This window comes from Arvicanthis niloticus, chromosome 4, assembly GCF_011762505.2.
Source record: "Arvicanthis niloticus isolate mArvNil1 chromosome 4, mArvNil1.pat.X, whole genome shotgun sequence".
Lineage (NCBI taxonomy): Eukaryota > Metazoa > Chordata > Mammalia > Rodentia > Muridae > Arvicanthis > Arvicanthis niloticus.
In genome coordinates, this window is record NC_047661.1 from 55,862,272 (window position 1) to 55,886,255 (window position 23,984).

A 23,984-nucleotide genomic window follows, 5' to 3' on the forward strand; every position below is an offset into this window, starting at 1 on the left:
ATCTTTTGTCTCAGAATAGGCTACTCTTCTGCCAAATCTGTGAAAAAGAGGGGGCAGGGAAATGACAGAAAACTAGCTCAAGAGTAAAAACAGGTAGACAGTAAATCATTTCCAGCAGATATTTATATTTTTTATACCATGATATAAAATCCCTGCAGTTGGACTGGGTTCAGTCATTAGAAACTTATACATGGAGAAAATATTAAATTAAAAACTCAAGCTGATTGCTTCACACTCTCCAGTCCATTTCTGCTAGACATTTTGAGCACTGGATTTGATAATGTTTTGCTATTTTTCTATCAATTATCTATCTATTGCATGCTGCTTATTCCAAACAAAAAGAATGAATATCATAAATCACACTCTCCAGATAGTACAAGAACTGTGTTCTTACTTCTCTGCCTTCTCTCTTTATTATCCATTCCTGTGCCTTGATTTTGTTGCCCCTTTCTTTCTCTCACCCCTTTGAGCTAAGCATCATTCATTGCCATTTTTCTCCTCTCTGTTCAAACAGAGATTCCATGTACCACCATAGATTTCAATATTACTTCTATACAAATGGCTTTTTATTGGTCTTCATTCACACTTACCAGGATTGGATAGTTTTCATTTGCCAGCTGGTAGTTCTATACATACAATCCTTACATTGCTAAAATATCTTAACACATGACAAAACAAATTTTGCCAGCTTCTTTCCATACTCTATTCTGAATTTTATAATTTGGTTCACAGGCCTGCATCACAGCATCCCATGTGCCATTTCTTTCTCTCATCACACATACTTACATGTTTACATTATCTACCCATGACGTATTCATTCTTTTCACTTTCACTTTAAACAGCCACTCATAGTTTCCTAGTACTGAGTTCTCCACCCCATTGGTCAACAATTTTAAGAGGCTCCTATCTCATTGTTACTGAGTCTACTCTCCCATGATGACTTCTTCATCATATACAAGATTTACCTGTATATTCTGGAGCTTTTTAATATATTCTTGTTGTTAAGCAAATATTGATTCTCCACAGAATTCCATGTAAGTCATGGAAAAGGAAACACAATAGAGAAAAGAAACAGGAAAGTGAAAGACTAAATTGACACCTTGCTTAAAGATATTTTCTAGATTTTCAATTCCTAAATTACAAAATTCAAATATGTATACCTGTTTTCAAGATCCAATGTTATATAGATTTAATCTCTTTCTAAAGAATTATTTTTCCCAATTTTTCTATTATTGTCTACTAGCAATATATGAATTCTCTATGAAATCTTGATATACCATAAAGTACATATTTTTGTAAAACATTAGAAAATGTTATTTTATTAAAATTGAGACTGTATAATACCATAAAGTATTATGTTCACCTGAATTGTACAAATGCATTACAAGGTTTCAAATTTACTGCCTTACAGGAATGTTTATAAATGTCAGGCCTATCCAGAGCTAAGTTACTGAAAAGAACATTGTGTCGCCCAAACTTCATTCTTTCTGTTCTTTAAGCAACTCAGACATTTCTAGTGTATATTCTATTCTTCTATGGGAGCCATATATTTATGTATGCCATGCACCATGTTCTGAGGCTATTAATATTCCATGAAGCTTCTATAAGAACTAGCATAAAGTACTATATTTCTTAAAGAAATATAACTTCTATAAGAAATAACTTCTTTCTGACTTATTGAATTTTTCACTTTCACTAATTATATTAACACTATAAATCTCATCTATTAGATTTGATAAGTTTGGTTTTATGTTGAGGTTCTTAATTCACTTAGACTTGCGCTTTGTGGAAGGTGATAAATATGGATCAATTTTCATTTTTCTACATGTAGACTGCCAGTTAGACCAGCACCATTTATTGAAGATGATTTCTTTTTTCAACTGTATGGTTTTGGCTTCTTTGTCAAAGATCCAGTTTCCATAGGTATGTGGGTTCATTTCTGGGTCTTCAATTCTATTCCATTGATCAATCTGTCTATCTCTGTATGAATACCATGCAGCTTTTATTAGTGTTTTTCTGTAGTATAGCTTGAAGTCAGAGACAGTGATTTACCCAGAAGTTCTTTTATTGTTGAGAATTGTTTTGGCTATCTTAGATTTTTGTTCTTCCACATGAAATTGAGAATTGCTCATTCCATGTCTATGAAGAAATATGTTGAAATTGTTATGGGAATTGCATTAAATATGTAGATTTGGGGTAAGACAGCCATCTTTACTATGTTAATCCTACCAATCCATGACACGAAAGATCTTTCCATCTTCTGATGTCTTCTTCAGTTTCTTTCATCAGGTACTTAAATTTCTTGTCATGCAGATCTTTGACTTACTTGGTTAGAGTTACACCAAGATATTTTTTATTATTTGGGGCCATTGTGAAAGGTGATGTTTCTCTAACTTTTTATCATTTATATAACGTAAGGCTACTGATTTGTTTGAGTTAATTTTATATCCAGCTACTTTGCTGAATTTACCAGCATTTAATGAGATGATCATGTGATTTTTTTCCTTGAGTTTGTTTATATGGTCAATTATGTTGATGGATTTTTGTATATTGAACCATCCCTGCATCCCTGGGATGAAGCCTACTTGATCCTGATGAACAATATTTTGGATCTGTTTTTGGATTTGGTTTGCAAGAGTTTTGTTAAGTATTTTTATGTCAGTATTTATGAGTGAAATTGGTCTAAAGTTCTTTTTGTTGTTGTTGTTGTTCAGTCTTTGTGTGGCTTAGGTAACAGAGTTACTATGGCTTCACCGAGTAAATCAGTGGGAACTATCCTTGAACACATTGACACAGGGGAAATTTTCCTGAACAGTACACCAATGGCTCAGGCTCTGAGATCAACAATTGTTAAATGGGATCTGTTGAAACTACAACTCTTCTGTAAGGCAAGGGAGACTATAAATAGGACAAAACAGCAATGTACAGATTGGGGAAAGGTCTTGACTATCTCTATATCCAATAAGTTCCAAATTGTATAGCAAACTCAAGAAGTTAGATTCCAAAAAAAATCCAAATATCCCAATTAAAAAATGGAGTAGACCAGGCTCCTGTCAGCAAGCACATTTTAGCATCTGCAATAGTGTCTGGGATTGGTGTCTACAGATGGGATGGATCCCTAGGTGGGGCAGTCTCTAGATGGCCTTTCCTTCAGTCTCTGCTCCACTCTTTGTCTCTGCATTTCCTTTTGACAGGAAGAATTATGGATTAATATTTTTGAGGTGGGTGGGTGGCCACATCCCTCAAATAGGGGATGTGCTTATCCACTGGATATGACATCTTTAGGTTCTATCGCCCCTTTGTTGGGTATTTCAGCTAATGTCCTCCCTGTTGGGTACTGGAAACTTCTTGGGCCCCTTGTGCCTGGGACTTTCCATTGGCTATTCCTAGTGCCCCCCTGCCCCACTTCTATACATTTTTCAAATTCCTGAATCTTTGTACTTCTTCCGCATCTCCTTCCTTATCTGAACTGGCCCCCATTTTCCCTCCCCCTTCTCTCTCCCTCCCAGATCCCTCTCTCCCTCTACTTCCCAAGATTATTTTCCCCCTTCTAAGTAGGACTGTAGCATCCACAATTTGGTGTGGTCTTCTTTTATCTTGGTTTCATATGGTCTGTTAGTTGTATTGTGGGTATTCCAGGCTTCCTTTTGGCTAATTTTTACTTATCAATGGGTACAGACCATATGTGTTCTTTCATGATTGGGTTACCTCAAACAAGATGACTCTTTCAAATTCCATCCATTTTCCTGTGAATTTCATGAAGTCATTTTTTAATAGCTGAGTAGTCCTCGATTTTGTAAATGTACCATATTGTCTGTATCCGTTCATCTGTTGAAGGACATATGGGTTCTTTCCAGCTTCTGGCTATAGAGTCTGATCAATACAGATGTGGATGCACACAGCCAAGCATTTAACTGAGCACAGGGACCCCAATGGAGAAGTTAGGGCAAAGACTGAAAGATCTGAAGGGGTTTGCAACCCCATAGGAAGAGCAACAATATCAACCAACCACAACCCCCATAGCTCCAGCTCTCTATATAGCAAAGACTTGCCTTATCAGGCATCATTGTGAGGAAAGCACCTTGGTCCTGTGGATTCTCCATGACCCAGGGTAGGGGAATGCTAGGGCACTGAGGCAGGAGCGGATGGGCTGGTGGGGTAGCACCCTATAGAGGCAGGGGGAGGGGATAGGAGGCTTATGGAGGGGAAACTGGGAAGGGAGATAACATTTGAAATGTAGATAAATAAAATAACCAATAGAAAAAATGGGGTACAGCTAAAGAGAATTCTCAACAAAGGAATCTCAAATGGCCAAGAAATACTTAAAGAAATGTTCAACATCATTAGTCATCAGGGAAATACAAATAAAAGCAACCCTGAATTTCCACCTTACAACAATCAGAATGACTAAGATAATAATAATATAAAAAAAAAAAAACCTTAAGTGACAGGACATGCTACAGAAGATGTGGAGAATGGGGAACTCTCCTTCATTGCTGGTGGGATTGTAAACTGGAACAACCACTCTGAAAATCAATCTATCTGTTCCTCAGAAAATTGAAAATAGTTCTACCTGAAGACCCAGCTATACCATTCCTGGGAATATACCCAAAAGATGCCCCATCATACCACAAGGACACATATTCCACTATGTTCTTAGCAGCCTTATTCATAATAGCCAGAAAGTAGAAGCAGCGCAGATGTCTCTCAACTGAAGAATTGATACAGAAAAGTGGTTCATTTACACAATGGAATACTATTCAGCTAGTAAAAATAAGGACATCATAAATTTTCTGGCAACTGGATAAAAATAGAAAATATCATCCTGAATGAGGTAACTTAACACCCAAAGGAAAGGTATGTACTCACTGATAAGTGAGTATTAGCCAAAAATACAAAATACCCAGGATACATTCCACAGACCAGATCATAGGCAGTTAAATAAGAAGGAAGGTCAAAGAGAAGATGCTTCAATCCCACGTAGAAGGGGAATGAAATAATTATGAAAGGCAGAAGAAGGGAGGGACATCAGTGGGAGAGTAGATCGGGAGGGCAGAAAAGGAAACAGGATCAGATATGAGGGTAGACAGGAGAGAAGCCCAGAGGGTCGGGAGAATGAATGAAAATGTGCAGCTGCCAGGGTAGGGGAATAGATGGGAGGAACCTCTAAGAAGTCCCAGAGACCTGAGATATGAGAGGTACCCAGGACTTAATGAGGATGAAACCTGAGGTGCCCATTTCCAGTAGGTAGCCAGGGGCCCCTACTGGGGGGATCTTGACTCCAACCTACCTTCAAAATTTTTGACCTAAAATTCTTCCTGTCTTAAAAAAAAATGCAGGGACAAAAATGGAAGAGACTGAAGCAATGGCCAACCAGTGACCAGCTCAACTTAGGATCCTTCTCATGGGTGGGCACCAAACTGACACTATGACTGATGCTTTGCTGTGCTTACAGACAGGAGCCTAGCAAGGCTATTCTCTGAGAGGCTCTACCAGCAGCTGACTACGACTGATGCAGAGATGCAGATACTTACAGTCAACCATAGGACTGAGGTAGGGGATCCCTATGAAAAAATTAGGGGAAAGATTGGAGGAACTGAAGAGGATGGTAACCTCACAGGAAAAACACAAATCAATCTTTTATCTATTATGTGAGCCAAGTTTCAATGTCAAATGTCTTTTTCTCAAGATTCTCATATTAAATGGGATAGGTATATTCAGGGTACACCACTCAAGGCATGGAATGCTTTTCATAATATAGTACAAAAAAAGTAGTCCTTTGACATTTGAACTTTTGTGTCAAAACACTGAAAACTTAATTACCTGGCACCTTTCCCTTGTAAGCTAACCTAAAATTTTGATTTGACATCACAGGGATCCTTAAAATACTCCAAGAATCCACATTCAGTTCTCACCTTTTCCATTTCAAAAACTACTCTTTTTTAAATTTGGACTTTGCAAAGAACAAAATTAAGTTTCAGAAAGAGCCAATTTTCAGGTCAATAGGAGTCAGATAGTCGTGTTCTTTGGCATTGAAGAAGTTTTACCAGCTCTGTTCCATCTTTCATAGGTCCTGAGACTATTGCCCTGAGTCATTCTGCCACATTGAGAAAAAAAAAAGCTTCTTAAGAAAAGAACACTATCAATGATCTGGTACTTCAGGGTTTGATTGCTCCTGTGTAGTTGGTCCAGTTATTTTAAACCTCATTAATACTTCTCCTTTGATCCATCCATGGTGTTTAAGATTACTAATGAGTAGCTCAGAAAAAGAAAATCTATTCCAAATGAATTTGTTTTGATTTGTCTCCTCTTTCCCTCTTCCTAAAAATCTATGAGGTCAAACTTTGGACATTGAAATAATCACAAGATCAGGTTTAGGGAGTCTCTGTGACTTTCAAATATACGTATCCTCTCCTCAGTTCCAAAATAACAGATTTCAAATAAGTCACAACTTCAGACTCATCCATTTGGCTGTTATTCTAATAATAGGAATTAATTGAGTTTCATGAGGCTATCGTTCCATGGAAAGGCAATTATTAAGACCTTAATATTTTTTTGTAGGTCAGTTTTATTTCAGAGAAACTTTAAATCATTAAGGTCATTTCATTTAAAAAAAAACTTTTAAAGAACAAATTAAACCTGAAATAAACTAATTTAATTTCTAACATCATATATAGAATGTGCATATAGAATTAGAGAATGAGGCTTTGAGAGAAATGGGTAAAGAGAAATTTTATAGTAATAAAATCTTCATAAACAAAACTTCAGATACATGTATAAGGTGATAGTTATCCTAAGTCACTGTTATCATTTCACATTATGTACAGATATTAAATAGTCTCCTGTATACTGAAAACACAAGTATACACTGCTTTTATTTTGTAATTATACCTAGATATAAAATAAAGATTTCTCCTCTACCCAAATAGAAGAGGGGAAACTGTCCTTTTTTAATAGGCTGTAGGTACAGAAGAATACAAGCTTAGGGCAATTAAGATATTAAACCATTGTGAATGTTAGTTACTATGGCTATACATATCACATGTCTAGACTGAACAAACACAACTAACTGGCTACTTCTTCATTTAATTTTACCACTTAAATACGACCAAGGGTGCAAGAAGATAATTTTGAACTGACTATCAATTCAGTTTTTAAGTATATTTTACTTAAAATAACTATAAATTTATTTCTATCAATTTTACATTTGGGATTCTGCCTTATGATAGAATATGAATTATTGGATTCCTACAGATCATGAGTTTTATAAATCTCCTTACTTGGGATAGTGTTTACAATATATTTTTACCACTGCCTGCCTTACATATTGTAAATTTCAAAATCAGATGTGATATATTGACAACAGTAATCATGATTCTTTGCAATCAACATGCTCTATTTTCTAACTCAGTAATTACCATCTAAGTATAGCTTTTAAAATTGTATGGGAATGAAAGGGTGAATATATTTACCTAAATCTTCAGAGTCCTGTTAAATAAATAACAAGTATTGTTTGTTTCTTCATGTGTTTGAAACTATTTCATTAGCTTGCATGAAATAAACAGCCTTCTCAGTCATTTTTATAATGCATATTATAATACAATGTATGTCTATGTGTGTAGGGGTTGCCTCATTATGATTTTATTGCTCTATTAACCAATAGTCCATTCAAGAGTGAAGGAAAGACTATAGACTATGAGACAAGTTCAGCTACATTCTAGGATTATAAACCTTCTCAGCCTGTCAACCTCTTTAAGCCTCAATTTTCTTCTCCAAACAAAGGAAAATAACATTTGCCTCTAGTTCTAAATATAGAATAGATTTGAATATAGTTGTTGCTACTTATAAGCAATGGCTTGTGATGCTCAGCTCTCCACTCTAGAGGAATTTTAATCCAGTAACTTGGCTGGTCTGTCAAGGGATAACGACCAAAGACATTCTAAGTCTGTGTAATCTAGTTGAACTGATACCCTTGTAATCTTTTAGACTGGAATACAGACATGTCCTTAGTACATACCTTTAATCCTAAACAATGTAGGTAAAGTTAGTTTGTAGACGGAAGCAACCAAATTTGAAAGTAGCATCTAACTGATGAACAGAGAAAGAATTGGACAAAGATTTAATAGAATTAGTCATAGATAGGATATGGCCAATACTCAGGAAAACAGCACAGGAAAGAAAAGCTACTTAAAGGCAACACAGAGAGAGCAAGCAGAGGGAGAGAGAAGAGGCAGTATTACCAGAAAAACTTTACAGAGACAAATTTCAGGCAAAGACAGAACAAGCCAGAGAATGACAAGGAGACAGAAGATTAGAACATATTGCCAAAGTAAATATGAGGTCAAGCAGAGAAATTCAGTCAGAAACTGAGAGAAGCCAGATTGAGTCAGTCAACTTGAAGAGAAGTTTGAGCCAGAAGAGCTGAGTTGAAACAACCAGCCAAAGTTCAAAAAGAGCTAGTAAGGATGATATTATTCAGCAGTAAGTCTCTGAGATGAAAATTACATCTGACAAATAAAAGTTATTTTTGGACTCTACTGCCTAGTTTCCTTATCTACTGTTAATTCATTCAATAAATATTTTTCTATATATTCATAAATATTTTACAAAATATGAAGTAAAACTCAAAATCTGAGAGGAAAAGTGGCCTCAGAGATGAGGCTAAACAATGTGTTCAGAATATGGAGGACTAGCTAGTATATAAGTAGATGAGTAAGCTTAGAAGTAAAATTTTACGGCAAAGATTTGAGGTATCTAGAAGATCTTGCCTGCCTACTAAGTTGAAGGTAAGGATTAAAGTAGATGATATATGAAAAGTACCAACTGCTTCGTGGAACCATATATAAAGTAAAAAGTATTTAGGTGCCTCATTCAATAAAAGCAATTTCTACTCTATCCTGAGCATAATTATCAAACTAATCTATATTTAGATAGAACCTGAAGTTAAGGCCTCAACTTAACTTTACAGGCTCTGTCTTGATTTAGCAGAAAGCTTAATAATCTGATTACTATCTTTACTTCCTTCTCTAATCACTGAACCATACTGGCTGGCTTCACAGGTCAGATTTCCTCTGCTTTTCCAAGTAGTTGCTATGTGCCTTTATGATATAAAAGCCTCTTAGTAGAAATAATGCTGTCTGGTTCATGAAAAATCTGTCCTAACAAAATGTCTCTAAGGAAATCTATTTTGTAAATCAGCATCTATAAATGTTACATAATATAACTGGTAATTCATTAATGTAAGCTCCAGATAAAGAACTCAAGGCTGACAACCCTGAGAAAGATGGAAAAAGCAGAGAGGAAGACAGAAGAGTACTGGTTTTCTTTTATTCTAGTCTTTCTAAATCTCTTAGTTCATAGGCACAAACTAACATTCCACCAACACATATCAGGATATAAGATGTTTCTTTAGAAGATATTTTAACAACTTGACACATAAATAGTTTAAATTTTGTCTTATAAGCAATCAGAACTATTATCAATGGTGCTAATTTTAACTATGACCACATAAAAATATAAAGAAATGCTATCTGAAAATTTTGTCTTGTATTAATTAATTTCTTTAATTCCATTTTCACATTCAGATTGTAAGTTGGAGTTGTAAGTTGATAAAAGATAAAGATTGTTCCCAGTCTTGTTCTTCAGGCTAAGGATGATTGAATTAGTCCTTAATATCAAGTGGAATGATCTGAACTATATTTTCTATCATCAAACTGTCCCTGAAAACGTTGTTTGTCCACATATAATCATTTCAAGATTTAAAAAAAGATTCTTTTCTATGATTAAAAAAAAAATCACCCAATATACACTGCTGATTTTCTAGGTATTGAATCTGTTTGAATCCTAGCTTCAAACAACAAAAGTTATGATTATATAACAAGCAATATCAGAAAAATTACCTATTACAGTAACATTTTGTGAATTATCAAAATTGTAAGTGATAAATGCTCAAAACACAGCACACTTAATTTTCCTGGTATTTATACAAGAGCATAGAACCTGGCTACTTTGTCTTTTCTACAAAAGTAAAAGGAAGCAAAAAAAATTTCCTAATTTTGAAAAACGTTTATCCTAATAACTTTATGGAAGAAGTGTTCCTCTGGAAGAGACAGTGTGCCATGTGTAGTACATTTTCACAGTGACTGAAGAAGGTGCTGACACAGGTGTCATGAAACCATTTTGCTCCTGTACCAAGGAATAGAATTCCTGTCCTTATGAACCTAACCATGTGGTTTAGAGGCCTTAAGAATTGGTTTGTAGAAGGGAAAAAAGAAAAGATATCCTGTACAATTGGGGGAGACAATCTATAATTCTAAGAGTTCACTCAATTTGCAGTATAGGAGAGACATGAAATCTCAAGAGACAACATTAAATATTTATTGAAAATTTTTTAAATAAAAGACCAAATTTTCAAACTCAGGAGAAAGCGCCAAATGTTTCTTCTAGTCACCCAAGCTGGGTAGTCATATCATATTTTATTCATGAAGCATTTATTCAGTACCAACTCACCTACCTAAGCTACCAACAAATTAATGATTATAACCAATGAGACTCCCTTTTATATTTTGATTTAAATAAAAAAAACTTCTTTTCTCTTCTGACAATTTATATAGCATATCATACCTCTCCCAGCCCACAACCAGGATAGTCTTCTTAAGAACCAGGATCTGTGAAATTTCCACAACTCCATCTTGCCCAACATTAAGAATATGGTGACAATATCCGTTAAAGTCCCATACCTTTAAAAGAAAAATAAAAATCAACACTGAGATAGAAACATAAAAATATCATCAATGTTTCAAACAAAACAGTGTAATAGAAAGCATTTGTTAAATGTGGTGCTTGCATTCTGTAGTAGTTTATCTTAATTGTCAAGTTTGTGAGATTTAAAAACACTTAGGAGACAAATCTCTGCATGTTTACTCTTAAGGTGTTTTTTAAAAATAATTAACTCATGAAAAGATCCATTCTGAAAGTGAGCACCTCATTCCATGGGCTGAGATCCCAGGCTGATTCAAAGGAGAATAGAATAAGGATGCTACATTGGCAATTATCTGCTTCTACTTCCTGACTACAATTCTACTCTCTTCTTCAGGCTTCCCTCTAATGATGAACTGTACATCAAACCACCAAGACACAAAGGAAACCTTTCCTTAAGTTGCTTCTGTTGGGAAATTTATCACAGCAGCATAAAAAGTAACTAATACAAAAATTAGTTGCAAGAGTTAGGTCTCCTACTGTGATGAAATAAATCACATGGTCAATAGGCCTTTGGAGCTGGTTTGTGGAAGAGATGTGGATAAGTTTGGAGTTGCAGGATTCAGAAGTTTAAGAACTTAATTGGTTCTTGCCAGAGGTTTGCAGGATAAAAATGCTAGGAAAACTGTGATCTAAAAGCTCATGAGCAATTAGAGGGAATCAGAAACTCTATGCAGAACTGGGCTAGAAGACATTCAATTTATACTCTGGTAAAGAATCTGAAACTTGTTCTAAGTACAGAGTGGAGCTGAGTTTTATTTATTTATTTTTGTTTTTTTAATTGGATATTTTATTTATTTATGTTTCAGATGCCATCCCCTTTCTCCATTTCCCTTCCCTCAAAAACCCTATCCCATTTCCCCCTCCTCCTTTTTGCTTTTATACCATTTTAATTAGTATTAAGATCAGTTCTAGGCTGAGAAACTAGCAACACAATAGATGCAAATAGTCAAGGAACAAGCAAGACAATAAACATAAATAGTCAAAGAACAAGCAAGGCAATAAACAAAGTTCCATGAACACTCCCCTGGACACTTTTTCTAAGAGCCCTTACCTGTCCTAGCCCAAAGTCATTTTCATGTCTGAAGCCTACTTCCTTGTTCTAGCCTAAGATTTATATTCCTGCTTGAAATTACTTTTTTGTTCTAGCCTAATGTCAGATTTCTGCATGAAGCCCTTTTCTTTGTTCTTGGCCAATGTCAGATTCCTGCCAAGCAGCCCATTTCTTTGTCCTTGGCTCATGTCAGATTCTTGCCAAGCAGCCTCAAAAGCTCTCTGCCTCTCCCCATTTTTATTTCATAAATAAGACTGAGCATGTCTTAGATCATTCTGCCAAGAATGCCTTCCTTATCCATCGTGGAATATGCATTATCAAAAGCAATGCACTTATGTCTTAGGTTGGTAAGGCTCTGTGCAGAATCTTACCTGTTTTTGGCTTGCCAGCTTGTTAATTTAATAACTCTGTCTGGGGGTTCATTTTCAGTTTCAAGCCATATACTTTGTTAATCATTTAGCAAAAAATGCTACTAATGTGTTGAATATACAAAAGGATTTAGTTAGGCATTTGAAACAATGGATTGATGCTCTTTATTTTATTCAAATTATTGGAAGGAGGTTTAAGAATAAGAAGCCATTTTGCGTGTCATACCAAATATCATTAGATTTATGTTAGTTCTAAAATTTACAGTGGTAGTCATTATAATTAGAAAAAGTTTTAAAGACACTTGCAGTGTATTTGGCATAATTCTAACACCTCTCTGGATGTTTTAACTTTGCATACTGAGCTTATGAATTTAAAGAATGCTGTTCTGATGAGCGTTCATGCAGCAGATACTGCTGATAAGGTTACCCATGGCCTGAGATCAGTATTTCTATTTTGGTCAAGTTTCAAGAATAGCATATATAGCCTGATCATGCTAGCCATTTTTGTCCTGGGAATACTTTTATTCCTGCCCATCATATTAAAGCTTGTCTTTAACAACACCAACATGTTGGGAGCTGAGTTTGAAAAGCAATGACTAGCTTCGTTCTGATGGGCATGGGTGACTGCATAGGTATGTGCTTCTCCTTCTTTTTCTTTGGTTTTGATTTGTTTAGTTTGTTGTTGGTTATTATTTGTTATTGGTTTGTTTAATTTTAGATTTTTTGTTTGCATAACTGTTTATTTTCTAAAAGTGGAGAGAAAGCAGGTATGGCATTGAATGGGTGGGAACTCAGAGGATCTGGAAAGATATGAGAGAGGGAGAAGCATGATCAGAGTATATTATGTAAAAAAATCTATTTTCAATAAAAAAGTATTAGATTAATTTTTTAGCAGAAGATAACATTCAGGCTATAACATGGATACTGCTCTTGTTCTATTCTTGTTCACCCATGAGAGAGCAGCAAGTATATCAAGTCAGTATAAAAAATGGTCAAAGAAGAAAAGGGCTTGATTGAATTTAAAGTTGCAGAGAAGGCAGTAGTAATGAAAGCAGCTAGAATTATTAAGATATTAATTTCATTAAGGAGACAAATAATATTCCACATAAGAATAATAGAAAAAGTGCAGTCAGGCATGGTTGTGAACTCCTTTAGTCCCAGCACTTGGAGAACAGAGATGCCAAGATCTCTGTGAATTCAAGACTAGCCTATTCTACAAAGAATGTTCCAGAAGAGCCAGGACTACACATAGAAAATCTCTCTCAAAACACACGCAGACACACAGACCACACAGACACACACACACATACACATACACACAGACTCACATACACACACACATACACACAGACTCACATACACACACACAGATGCACACACACACACACACACACACATATATAGATAGATATAGATATAGATATAGATATAGATATAGATATAGATATAGATATAGATATAGATATAGATATAGATATAGATATATACACACACACATGGGAGGCAGCAATGGGGCAATGGGTATCAAGACAAGACCTCAACCATCAAAGTCTACAATGTGTTAAAATGCAAATTCAAAAGTCATGCCAGTCAGAAGAATTGGTAAGAGAACCACTTGATGACAGAACACTGTCAACCCCTAGGTTTAGTTCTCAAAGACACATTCTAATTCCAATCCTACCCTCCTATGTTATAATACCCCTAACCTCCAACTTCATCAGTCTTCTACTGCCCTGGAGCAGGCCACAGCAGTCCACACCTCTCAGAAGAAAAAGTTCAGGTCACAACATTAGGAAGAACAGATGTAGGCCAAGACAACCAGAAATGCAGGCTAACTCAGACTTCCTAGTGGACCAGAGACCACACCAACCATCAAACCCCCAGATATGTGGTCCATTTGCAGGTCTTCTCTGCTCTCTTGGTGCCCTGCCTAATATCTCCAATCCCCACTCTTTCCTCATCCCCATATACTACCTTACAACTTGGGAGAAAACCACCATTTTGACCAAATGCTAAGCTAGATATACTAAGTCCAGCACCCAACTCAAACAGAGACTCTCTACTGAATTGGAGACAGAGACCAGAAGACAAGAAGAGCAACGAAGAAATGAAAAACAAAGGAACAAAACACCAATCCAACAAGAGGAAAATCAGAAATTGCAAACTAGACCTAAAATCATTTCAGATGCTTAGATACACTGAAAAAAAAAAATAGATCAACAATAGCCAGGACAATATAAGACCACCAGGACTAGCTGTCTTACTACAGCAAACCCTGAATATTCCAATGCTACTAATGCACAAGAAAGCTACCTTAAAACCAACTTTATGTTTGACAGTTAAAAGAGCCTTAAAACATGCACTAACCCTTGTGTGATATCCAGATCCTGTCCCAACTTTATCTCTTGCTATCATAACATCATAGAGAACTGCAGCTAACTTCCAAATATGTTGCTGAAAATGTCCAGATCCAGTCTTCCAAATGTAGATTGTTATTTCCAATATTGGATTGATTTCTAGACCAGTAAATGATTGGTTTTGTCTCTTCTATAGTATTTATTGTAAGTTGCATTGACTGTATAATTTCTAATTGTGTTTGTGTGTTGAAACCTGGCATGTCTATTACAGGGGTCTATCAACCAGCTTTTGTCTTACTGCCTTGAGTATTAGAAAACCTTGATTCACTGAAAAAAACCTGAAAGTGCTGGAAGAAGTGAGTTAAGCTTTGAACAGAAGCAAGAGGGTAGTGGGCTTGATTATTGCTGGTATTATTATTATTAATGGTATTCCATTAATTGCTAGCACTGCTTCTGCAATAACATTGACACAAGGAGTTAAGACAACTATTTTTGTTAACCATCTAGCAAAAAAAAGTTACTAATGTATTGACGATGCAAAAGGATTTATATAAGTGTCTGGAACAAAGGATTGATGCTCAATAACCTATTCAAATTATCTGAAGGACGTTCATGGTTCAAGAGTTAGGAGCCACCTCAAGTGTTATCACAAATATCACTGGAGAAGTGTTAGTTTTGAAATTCACAATGATTGTCATTATAATTGGAAAAAAGTTTAAAGACACCTGTAGGGTATTTGGCATAATCCTAATACTTCTCTGGGTGTGTTAACTTTGCATAATGAGATTATGAATTTAAAGAATGCTGCTCTGTTGACTTTTGATGCTTCAGATAATGCTGATAAAATTATCCATGGCCTGAGGTCAATATTTTCATTTTGGTCAAACATCAGGAATGACATATATAGCTTGATCATGCTAGCCCTTCTTGTCCTGGGAATACTTTTATTCCTGCCCATCATCTTAAAGCTTGTCTCTACTACATCAACAGGCTGCCAGCCAAAGTACATGACTTGAAACTGAAAATGAACCCCCAGACTGAGTTATTAATTTAACAGGCTGGCAAGCCAAGGACGGGTAAGATTCTGCACAGAGCCTTAAGACAGAAGTGCATTGATTTGATAATGCATATTCCACAATGTGTAAGGAAGGCTTTCTTGTCAGAACAACCTAAGACAGGCTCAGTCTGGTTTATGCAATAAAAAGGGGGAGATGTGGAGAGCTTTGGGGGCTGCCTGGCAGGAATCTGACATATGCCAAGGACAAGGAAATGGACTGCAGGGAAAACTCTGATATTGGGATAGAACAAAGAAGTAATTTCATGCAGAAATCTAAATCCTAGGCTAGAACAAAAAAAGAAATTTCAGGCAGGAATCTAAATCTTAGGCTAGAACAAAGAAGTAACTATAGGCAGAAATCTAAATCTTAAGCCAAAACAAAGAAGATGGCTTCATGAAAATGACTTTGGGCTAGGACAGGGAAGTAGGCTTAGATATTTTGCTCATCCTGATAAGCCCTTAGAAATAGTGATCACAGGAGTGATCATGGGACTTTGTTTATTGGTGCTTGTCCTTTGACTATTGGGTTTATTGTCTTGCTTGTTCCTTGATTATTTGCATATATTGTATTGCTAGTTCCTCAACATAAAACTGACCTTAATTCATGCATTTAACTTAGACTAAAGGCAAAAAGGGAGGAAGGATGGGATAGGGGATTGATGGGGATGGGAAAGGGGGATGGCATCTGAAATGTAAATAAATAAAATATCAAAGAAAAAAAAAACAACTTTATGGAGATTATAAAGAATTTTGTTTTTCCTCTGAAAAATAAATTGTAGTTTTATTTGACTAGAGTTGCCCCAGTAGACAAATAGTGTTGCCTTTTAAATGAAGGCAGAAAATGAAGTGCAATTGTCTTCTATAAAAACAAAAAAGAAAACATTATTTGGACATTTTTACAGTTGTTTGGCTAACAATCAGAAATTCTATATATCATATCAATCCTTTTCACTCCAAGCCAGTACATTTTGCAACTTATGTATTTTTCAGACAACATCAAGACTCCATTGCTAAAATTAGATATTGTTTGTTAATAAACTGATGATAGAGGTTCTTAAAGAGGACATGAATAAATCCTTTAAAGAAATCCAGGAAAAGGCAAATGCTAATTGGAGAAAATAAATAAAGCCCTAAAGAAAGGAAAATACAAACAGCTAAAGAAAATGAATAACCCTTAACAATATAGAGAAAATAGAAGGAAAATAATAAATTCCTTAAAGAATGCCAGGAAAACCAATGTGTGTGTGGGGGGGGCTATGTATATATGTATGTGTATGTGTTGCAGCCCGAGCTGCCCCACACTTGGGGCCAAAAATGTTGGGGACCGCTCTATCAATGTTTGAACCCACACTACCAAAAGCCTTGGGGGCTAAACTGTTAGAGCCTGCACTGGCCCAAGCTGCTTCAGTCCACAGGTCAGGTTCAGCAAGAGAGAGAGTGAGGAGGGACTTGAGGAATGGAGACCAGACAGAATGTGATTCAATCCCGTTTATTCTTCAGTCTCTCTTCTTCTCTCCAAGTCCCAAGTTCTAAGTTCCTAGTCCCTAGTGCCTCCAAGTTTAAAGTTTCTTCTTCCAAGTCCTGAGTGCCTAATGTCTAATTCCAAGTTCTTCCTCCATGTGCCAAGTGCCTAATTCTCTGTTGCAAGTGTCTAACCTAATTCCTAGTTCCAAGTTGTACTCTAAGTTGTTCTCTTCTGAGTGTCTAATGTCTACTCCTACTCCTAGTGTCTGAATCTCTGTTCCTCCAAATTGTTCTGAACTCTCCTGTCTGCTCTCACCTTTTATTTGTCTCACTTCTAAGCCACGCCTCTAAGTCACGCCTTTAATTATGCCCTTAGGTCTTGTCTCTAAATCTGATCTCTAAGTCACACCCTTAAGTCACACACCTTTAAGTCTCACACACTCAAGGGAAAATCCTGGGTATCTAAAGCAAGATGTTATCAGAGTGTGCTCAGCTGTTGTAGGCTAATGTAATCAAGTCTCTTTTCAGGGTATATGGCTCAAGATGGCTACAAGGATGATAGCTGCCTTCTGTTGGCTCCCCACATGTGTATATATATATATATATATATATATATATATATATATACATATATATGTGTGTGTGTGTATAAACAGTAGAAGGAAACAAATGAAATCATTCTAAAACTGAAAATGGCAGTAGAAACAGAAACAATGAAGAAAATACAAAGTGAGGTAGTTCTGTAAATGTAAAATCTAGGTAGGCAAACAGAAACTACAGACACAAGCATCACTAACAGAATATAAGAGATGGATGAGAGAATATGAGATATTGGAGACACAATAGAAGTAATAGATTCATCAAACAAATAAAATGATAAATCTAAAAAAATTCCTAACACAAAACATACTGAATAACTATTGTATAAAGGCAGAAATGAAGAAATTAAAGACTTCCCTGAATTCAATGAAAAATGAATGTGTAATACAATCAAACTGGTAGGGCACATTGAAAATGACCCCAAAAGGAAAGTTTACTGCACTAATCAACTTCATAAAGAAATTAAAGAGTTCTCATACTAGCAACTTAATAAAAATAACTGAAAAAATGAGAGAGAGAGAGAGAGAGAGAGAGAGAGAGAGAGAGAGAGCGCAACCATACCCCAAGAGAAGTAAAAATCAGGAAATAATCAATATGAAGGCTGAAATCACTAAAATAGAAACAAGGTGCACATTACAAGGAATTGATGATATAAAAAGTTTGTTCTTTGAAAATCAGCAAGATTGACAAACACTTATCTGAATTAACAAAAAGGCAGAGAAATTTGAATAATATCCAAATTTTCAAACTCAGAAATAAAAAGTGGAACATAATAACAGACACCAAGGAAATTAAAAAATTATTAGGTCATATTTCAAAAACATGTACTCCCCAAAATTGGAAAACTAAAAGAAATGGAAACTTTTCACAATAGATACCATTATCAAAGTTAAATCAAAATAACTCTAAATAGACCTAAGTCTCTAAGAAAATAGAAGCAGTCATTAAAAGAAGAACAAAAAAGAGACAGATGGTTTTAGTGCAGAATTCATAATTTTACCAGACTTTTAAAGAACAGCTAATTTCAATCCTCCTCAAAATATTCCACAAAATAGAAACAGAAGAATCATTGATAAACTCAATTTTTGAATCCATGGTCAACCTGATATACAAACCACATAAAAAGTCAACAAAGAAAGAGAAATACAAACCACTTTCCCTCATAAACGTTGATGCAAAAATACTCAAAAAAAAAAAAATACTTCTAAACCAAATCTAAAAATACATCAAAAGGATCACCCAACGTGATCAGGTAGGATCCATCCTAGAAATGCTAGCATAGGTCAACATATGAAAATCTATGTAACACATGATATAAACAAACCAAAAGGGGAAAAAAGCACATGATTGAAAAAATAAAAGCCTTTGACCAAATTCAGCATCCCTTCCTGATAATAGTGTTGGAGAGATCAGGAATATAAGAGAAATACCTAAATATAATAAAGGAAATTTACAGCAAGCCTATTGCCAACAACAAATTTAGATGTAATTATAGAGAGAAATTGAGAGAAACTCAAAGCAATTCCACTAAAAATAGGAAAAAGACAAGGTTGTCTACTCTCTTCATATCTACTCAATATATTTCTTGAAGTGCTTGCTACAGCAACAAGACAACTAAAAGAGTAGAAGAGGGTATAAATTATAAAGATAGAAGTCAAAGTATTGCTATTTGCAGATACAATAGTAAACATAAACATCCCCAAAAATTCTACTAGGGAATATTACAGCTGATAAACAACTTCAGCAAAGCAACGGAATCCAAAATTAACTCAAAATTAGTAGTCCTCCTATATACAAATGACAATCAGGCTGAGAAAAAAATCAGAAAACAACACCCTTCACAATAGCTACACGTAATATAAGGTATATAGAGGTAATTCTAATGCAGAAAGTGAAACACTTGTATAACAAAAACTTTAAGTCTTTGGAGAAAAAAATGAAGAATATATCAGAAGATGAAAAATCTCATTTGCTCATGTATCAGTAGGAGTAACTATAGAAATAGCCATTTTACCAAAAGGTTCAACATATCCTCATCAAAGTTCCAACACAATTCTTCCCAGATCTTAAAAGAAAAATACTCAATATGGAGAAACAAAAACTCAGGATACCAAAAGCAATCCTGTAAAATAAAATATCTTCTGAAAGTATTGCCATACCTTATTTAAAGATATACTTTAAATACTATATATACTGTATTATATAGCAGTAGGAATATAAATCACATGGTACTCACATTAAAGCATATGGGTTGATCAACAGAATTCAATAAATGAACCAGAAGTAAATTTACCCACCTATGGATACTTGATTTTTGACAAGAAACCAGATGCTGAAAACCAAATAATCCAATTTTAAAAAATGGAATACTGATCTCAACAGAGAATTCTCAGCAGAGGAATCTCTAATGGCTGAGAAGCACTAGAAAAAATTTAAAAACTCTATACCATGAGGAAAATGCAAATCAAAAGTACTTTGACATTCTGTCTGCCCCTCAGAATCATGATAGCAGAAGAGTTGTTCCTGCCCCTCACCTGCATCAGCAATCAGGAGAGGGCTCCTGGGCAGAGCAGTCAATGACGGTGGTCCTTGCGGTCTTGGTGCAGGTAAGCTGGCCTGAGATCAGTAGAACAGAAGAGGTGGCCCACCACATGATTGCTTCTGGGGAGAGGGAATGTCCAGATGTGCCCCCCCCTTTTTTAGTGACTACCATTATGTGTTGTATTGAATATTTTAGAATCTGTTGAAATCCTGGCTATTTGTTTGCCCTCCCTTACAATATAGAAACCTTACCTCCTAAGGATGACTGAAGGACTAAACATCGAATTCAGGGCCTGAAGCACAGTCAGTTTGTGCTGGGTCTCCTGTCTTTTGCTGATTGAACTTCCTGGGGACATAGGTTGACATGTCCATTTTTAAAGAGTATCTAGAAATGAAGTGGTTCTACTCTCTCTGCTCAAGCAGTGGGCATACTGACAGAGCCAATAGATATATTTTTAGAGAGTGAATAACTGGGTCATTGACAATTAGAACAAACCCCTAAAATGAAACAGTTTTGACAAATACCATGCAAAGGGCAAGTTAGCACTACGTTTCAAAATTAAAATCAATACACTCTTTGACTCCAAAGTTCAATGTCGGAAAACTTATGTCATGGATACACTCATTCTTGTGAAACAGCATCTTTTCAGTCATACCCCGTAGCATTGTTTATAAATTCTAAAGTTTTGAATCCAACTTAAGTTGTATCATATGATTTAACCACCAGGAAATAAATCATGCTACAAATATTGTTCAGTAGATAAAAACATGCTTGTAAAATGAATGCTACTTGTTCCATCCTCAGCAATACCTTCTATGGATACAAAAATGATGAATTGTCTGCATATTTCTATATTCACCTTAAACTCTAACAATTACAGAACCTTTCTTTGACTAAGGTGCTTTAAGTCTTTGAGCTGTAGTGCCCTCAATTGTGAAATATGGATTTAAGCTCGGTGTGTGTGTGTGTGTGTGTGTGTGTGTGTGTGTGTGTGTGTGTGTGTGTGTGTGTGCCTGTTTCTGACTTTTAACAGTGTCTGGTTCAGACCAAAGATTTTGTAGAATTTGATAAACATCATTATTTATGTAGACTATTTATATAAACTAATGTTCAGGACAGAACAAAAACTGCAGAGCAGCGTGAACAGCAACAGTAGCTCTTCTAAGCTAGAAAAATGGACATGAAGCCAGCAACACTGTTATCCTCAGGAAGACAGCTGCATACAGAGACTGTGTAGACATTGCTTCAAAGATTAATTTGCTTTCAGATCCTTCAAAACCATTATAAATGGAACAGGAACATCATGTTAATTCTTTGATCACACAGCTTTTGATTTGAGATTGTAAATTATAAATGTGGTTGCAAACTGCCATTTATTTTTATTTCTTCACAAAAACATGCTCAAAGACATTCAGCCTTTATTAATGTGTCTAGTACAGAGGTTGCCAGAATTCAGATTGTGATGTTTGACTATTATAAACATATAAAATATTTTTAAATGTATGTTAAAATAATTCAGGAATCATGCTACTAACTACATTTTAAGATTTATTTCAGTGTGAGTTTATATATATGTGTATCATTGTGTGTGTGTATATGTACACATTTGTACAGATACGCATGGAGGCCAGAAGAAGATTCCCTGGAGCTACAGTTTTAGGCAGCTGTGAGCTACACAGTGCAGGTACTGGGATTGAACTCAGGTTTTCTGAAAGAGCAGATATAATTCTTTACTGCTGAGTCATCTCTTAAGCCACTACTACATTAAGTAAATAGCTATCTGCCTCTACAATCTGCAGGCTTCTACAGAGAATCCAGGGTTGACTAATTTCGAGATCCATGCCACATTGCTTTCAACTAAACATGACTCTCACTCTGCTCAACTAAAATAATTTCCAGAAGGAAATATTGAAAAGATACTTCCATTCGTGGTTCTATGAAGTATTTTTCATGAATCATTTTTGTGCTATCTACAAGGTTAACCTTACCCTAGACTCTGTAATGAATTCTTTCTACCTAAGGATTTTATTCCTACATAAGCTCATATATCTGCCTCCGTTTCACACTATAAGACTGAATAATGAGGCATTGGCTGATTTCTTTGGCTTGTCTAATACTTCAGCTTCAGCTTCCATTTTTTAAATTTCATCTCATCTTTTAAGACTAGGGGGACCAGAGACTTTCACACATTGTACCAGATCTCTTGTGCACAGTGGGTTTTTCTATACCAAAATCTCCAGTTTATATACCATTGGTGCAGCCTTGCATAGACATGTTCTGTTGATATCCAGAGATTTTCATAATGAAGCCATCCTAGCTCCCCTTACATGCTGATAATAACCAGACAGACCCTGCCCTGAACTTTTGCAGCTAACTTTGGATAGTATCCCTACATATCCACAAAGCTTTTATTGTGACGCTTATTCAAGAAACTGCTTTGTTTCCTCACAGTGTCATGAGCCATCTCTAATCAAACACTACCAGAGCTTTCTTCATGACTGGGCACTGAGATGTGCCACTGATAGGAATAATTTCTGGTGGCTATATTTAGCTTTACACTAATGATGCAAAGAAAAATATCTTCTTCACTGAAGACATAGATGGTAGTCATAACATAAGAAAACTAAAAAAAGGCACTCAGGTTAGCATGGAAAAATATGATTATAGTTTTATGATCCTATCTCACTATGTCACTGCCTTCATATAATAAAAATGCAGGTTATTAAATATGTTTACTTTTAAGCATTCTTTTTTTAAGTATATTACTGCTGTTTAAAACATTTATTATATTATCCTATTCCTCATTTCATAAGTTTAGGGGAAAAAGGAAAATTAGAGATGTTGGCTGAGGCATGTGAAAAATTATTCTGGCCTCTTATTCTCCACAGTAACCATGCACTGGAAAATCCTTTCTGGAATAAGTATGCCTAGCTGTGTCTTTTTACAAATAATTTATTCAGAAAAAAATAATTTATTCATAATTCTAAGAGCTTCATTATTAGCTGGTTTATTTAGCTCTTATCTGGTCTTGTCTCTCTTCTTGCAAGGCCAGAAAGTCAGAAACAAGTCAAGTTTTAGCTGTGTCTCCCCGCACACTGTTCTCTAGCCTCTTATAGGTGGGTAGCAAAAGCTTCATTTTGGACATACCTTTACAGTACCATCTGTGCTGCCAGTCAAAAGCCGTGTCTCATTTGCATCCAGGGCCATGGTGCTGATCTCTGCATTGCCATGACAACCAGCAAACTGTTTGATTTTCTGCCCAGTTTCTATCATCCAGAAGGACACAGTAGACCCCACATCAGCACTGATTACCTAGGAGAAAATAACATAGTGGAGAAATTAAATATAGTTTCAGGATCAATCACTTTCATTTCAATAAAAACACCTAGACTGTGAACTTTTGCTGCTGAGATTCCCCAACAGTTAAGGACATTTTGGCAATGTGTTTTTCTTCTGTTTGTCAAGCTGATAACATTTCAATTTCTAAGTCTGAGCTGAAGTAATGAAGTCATGATCTTCTTTATCAGAGAAGATTGGAATCTGTTTCCTTTACCCACCATTCAGCTGAGTGTCTAGGGGCCATCTTGGCTTAATACCTCACTGCATAAACATAAAACTTTCACACTTAGTTTAGAAAGACAAACCTCATAGTTATGGTACTGTGGTATTGTTTACTAAACAAAAATGGAACTTTTTGTTTCTGTTCTATTTCTGTATAGCATTAAAAAAAAGAAGAAGAAGCATTTCTAGTCACTATGGGAAATAATTCATTTCAACAATTAGA

At 35.6% G+C, this 23,984-nt stretch overlaps 1 protein-coding gene across 4 annotated transcripts in view; it reads right to left on the reverse strand.

The window, feature by feature from the left end:
• Positions 1-23,984, reverse strand: part of Wdr49 (WD repeat domain 49) — a 164,896-nt gene that overhangs the window by 58,405 nt on the left and 82,507 nt on the right. For all 4 annotated transcript variants that reach the window (XM_076932537.1, XM_076932536.1, XM_034501024.2 and 1 more), the window contains 2 exons: positions 23,348-23,512; positions 10,624-10,739 (listed from right to left, as the gene is read on the reverse strand). In XM_076932537.1, coding sequence (XP_076788652.1) covers positions 10,624-10,739; positions 23,348-23,512 — 281 coding nt within the window. The remainder of the gene's footprint in view (positions 1-10,623; positions 10,740-23,347; positions 23,513-23,984) is intronic.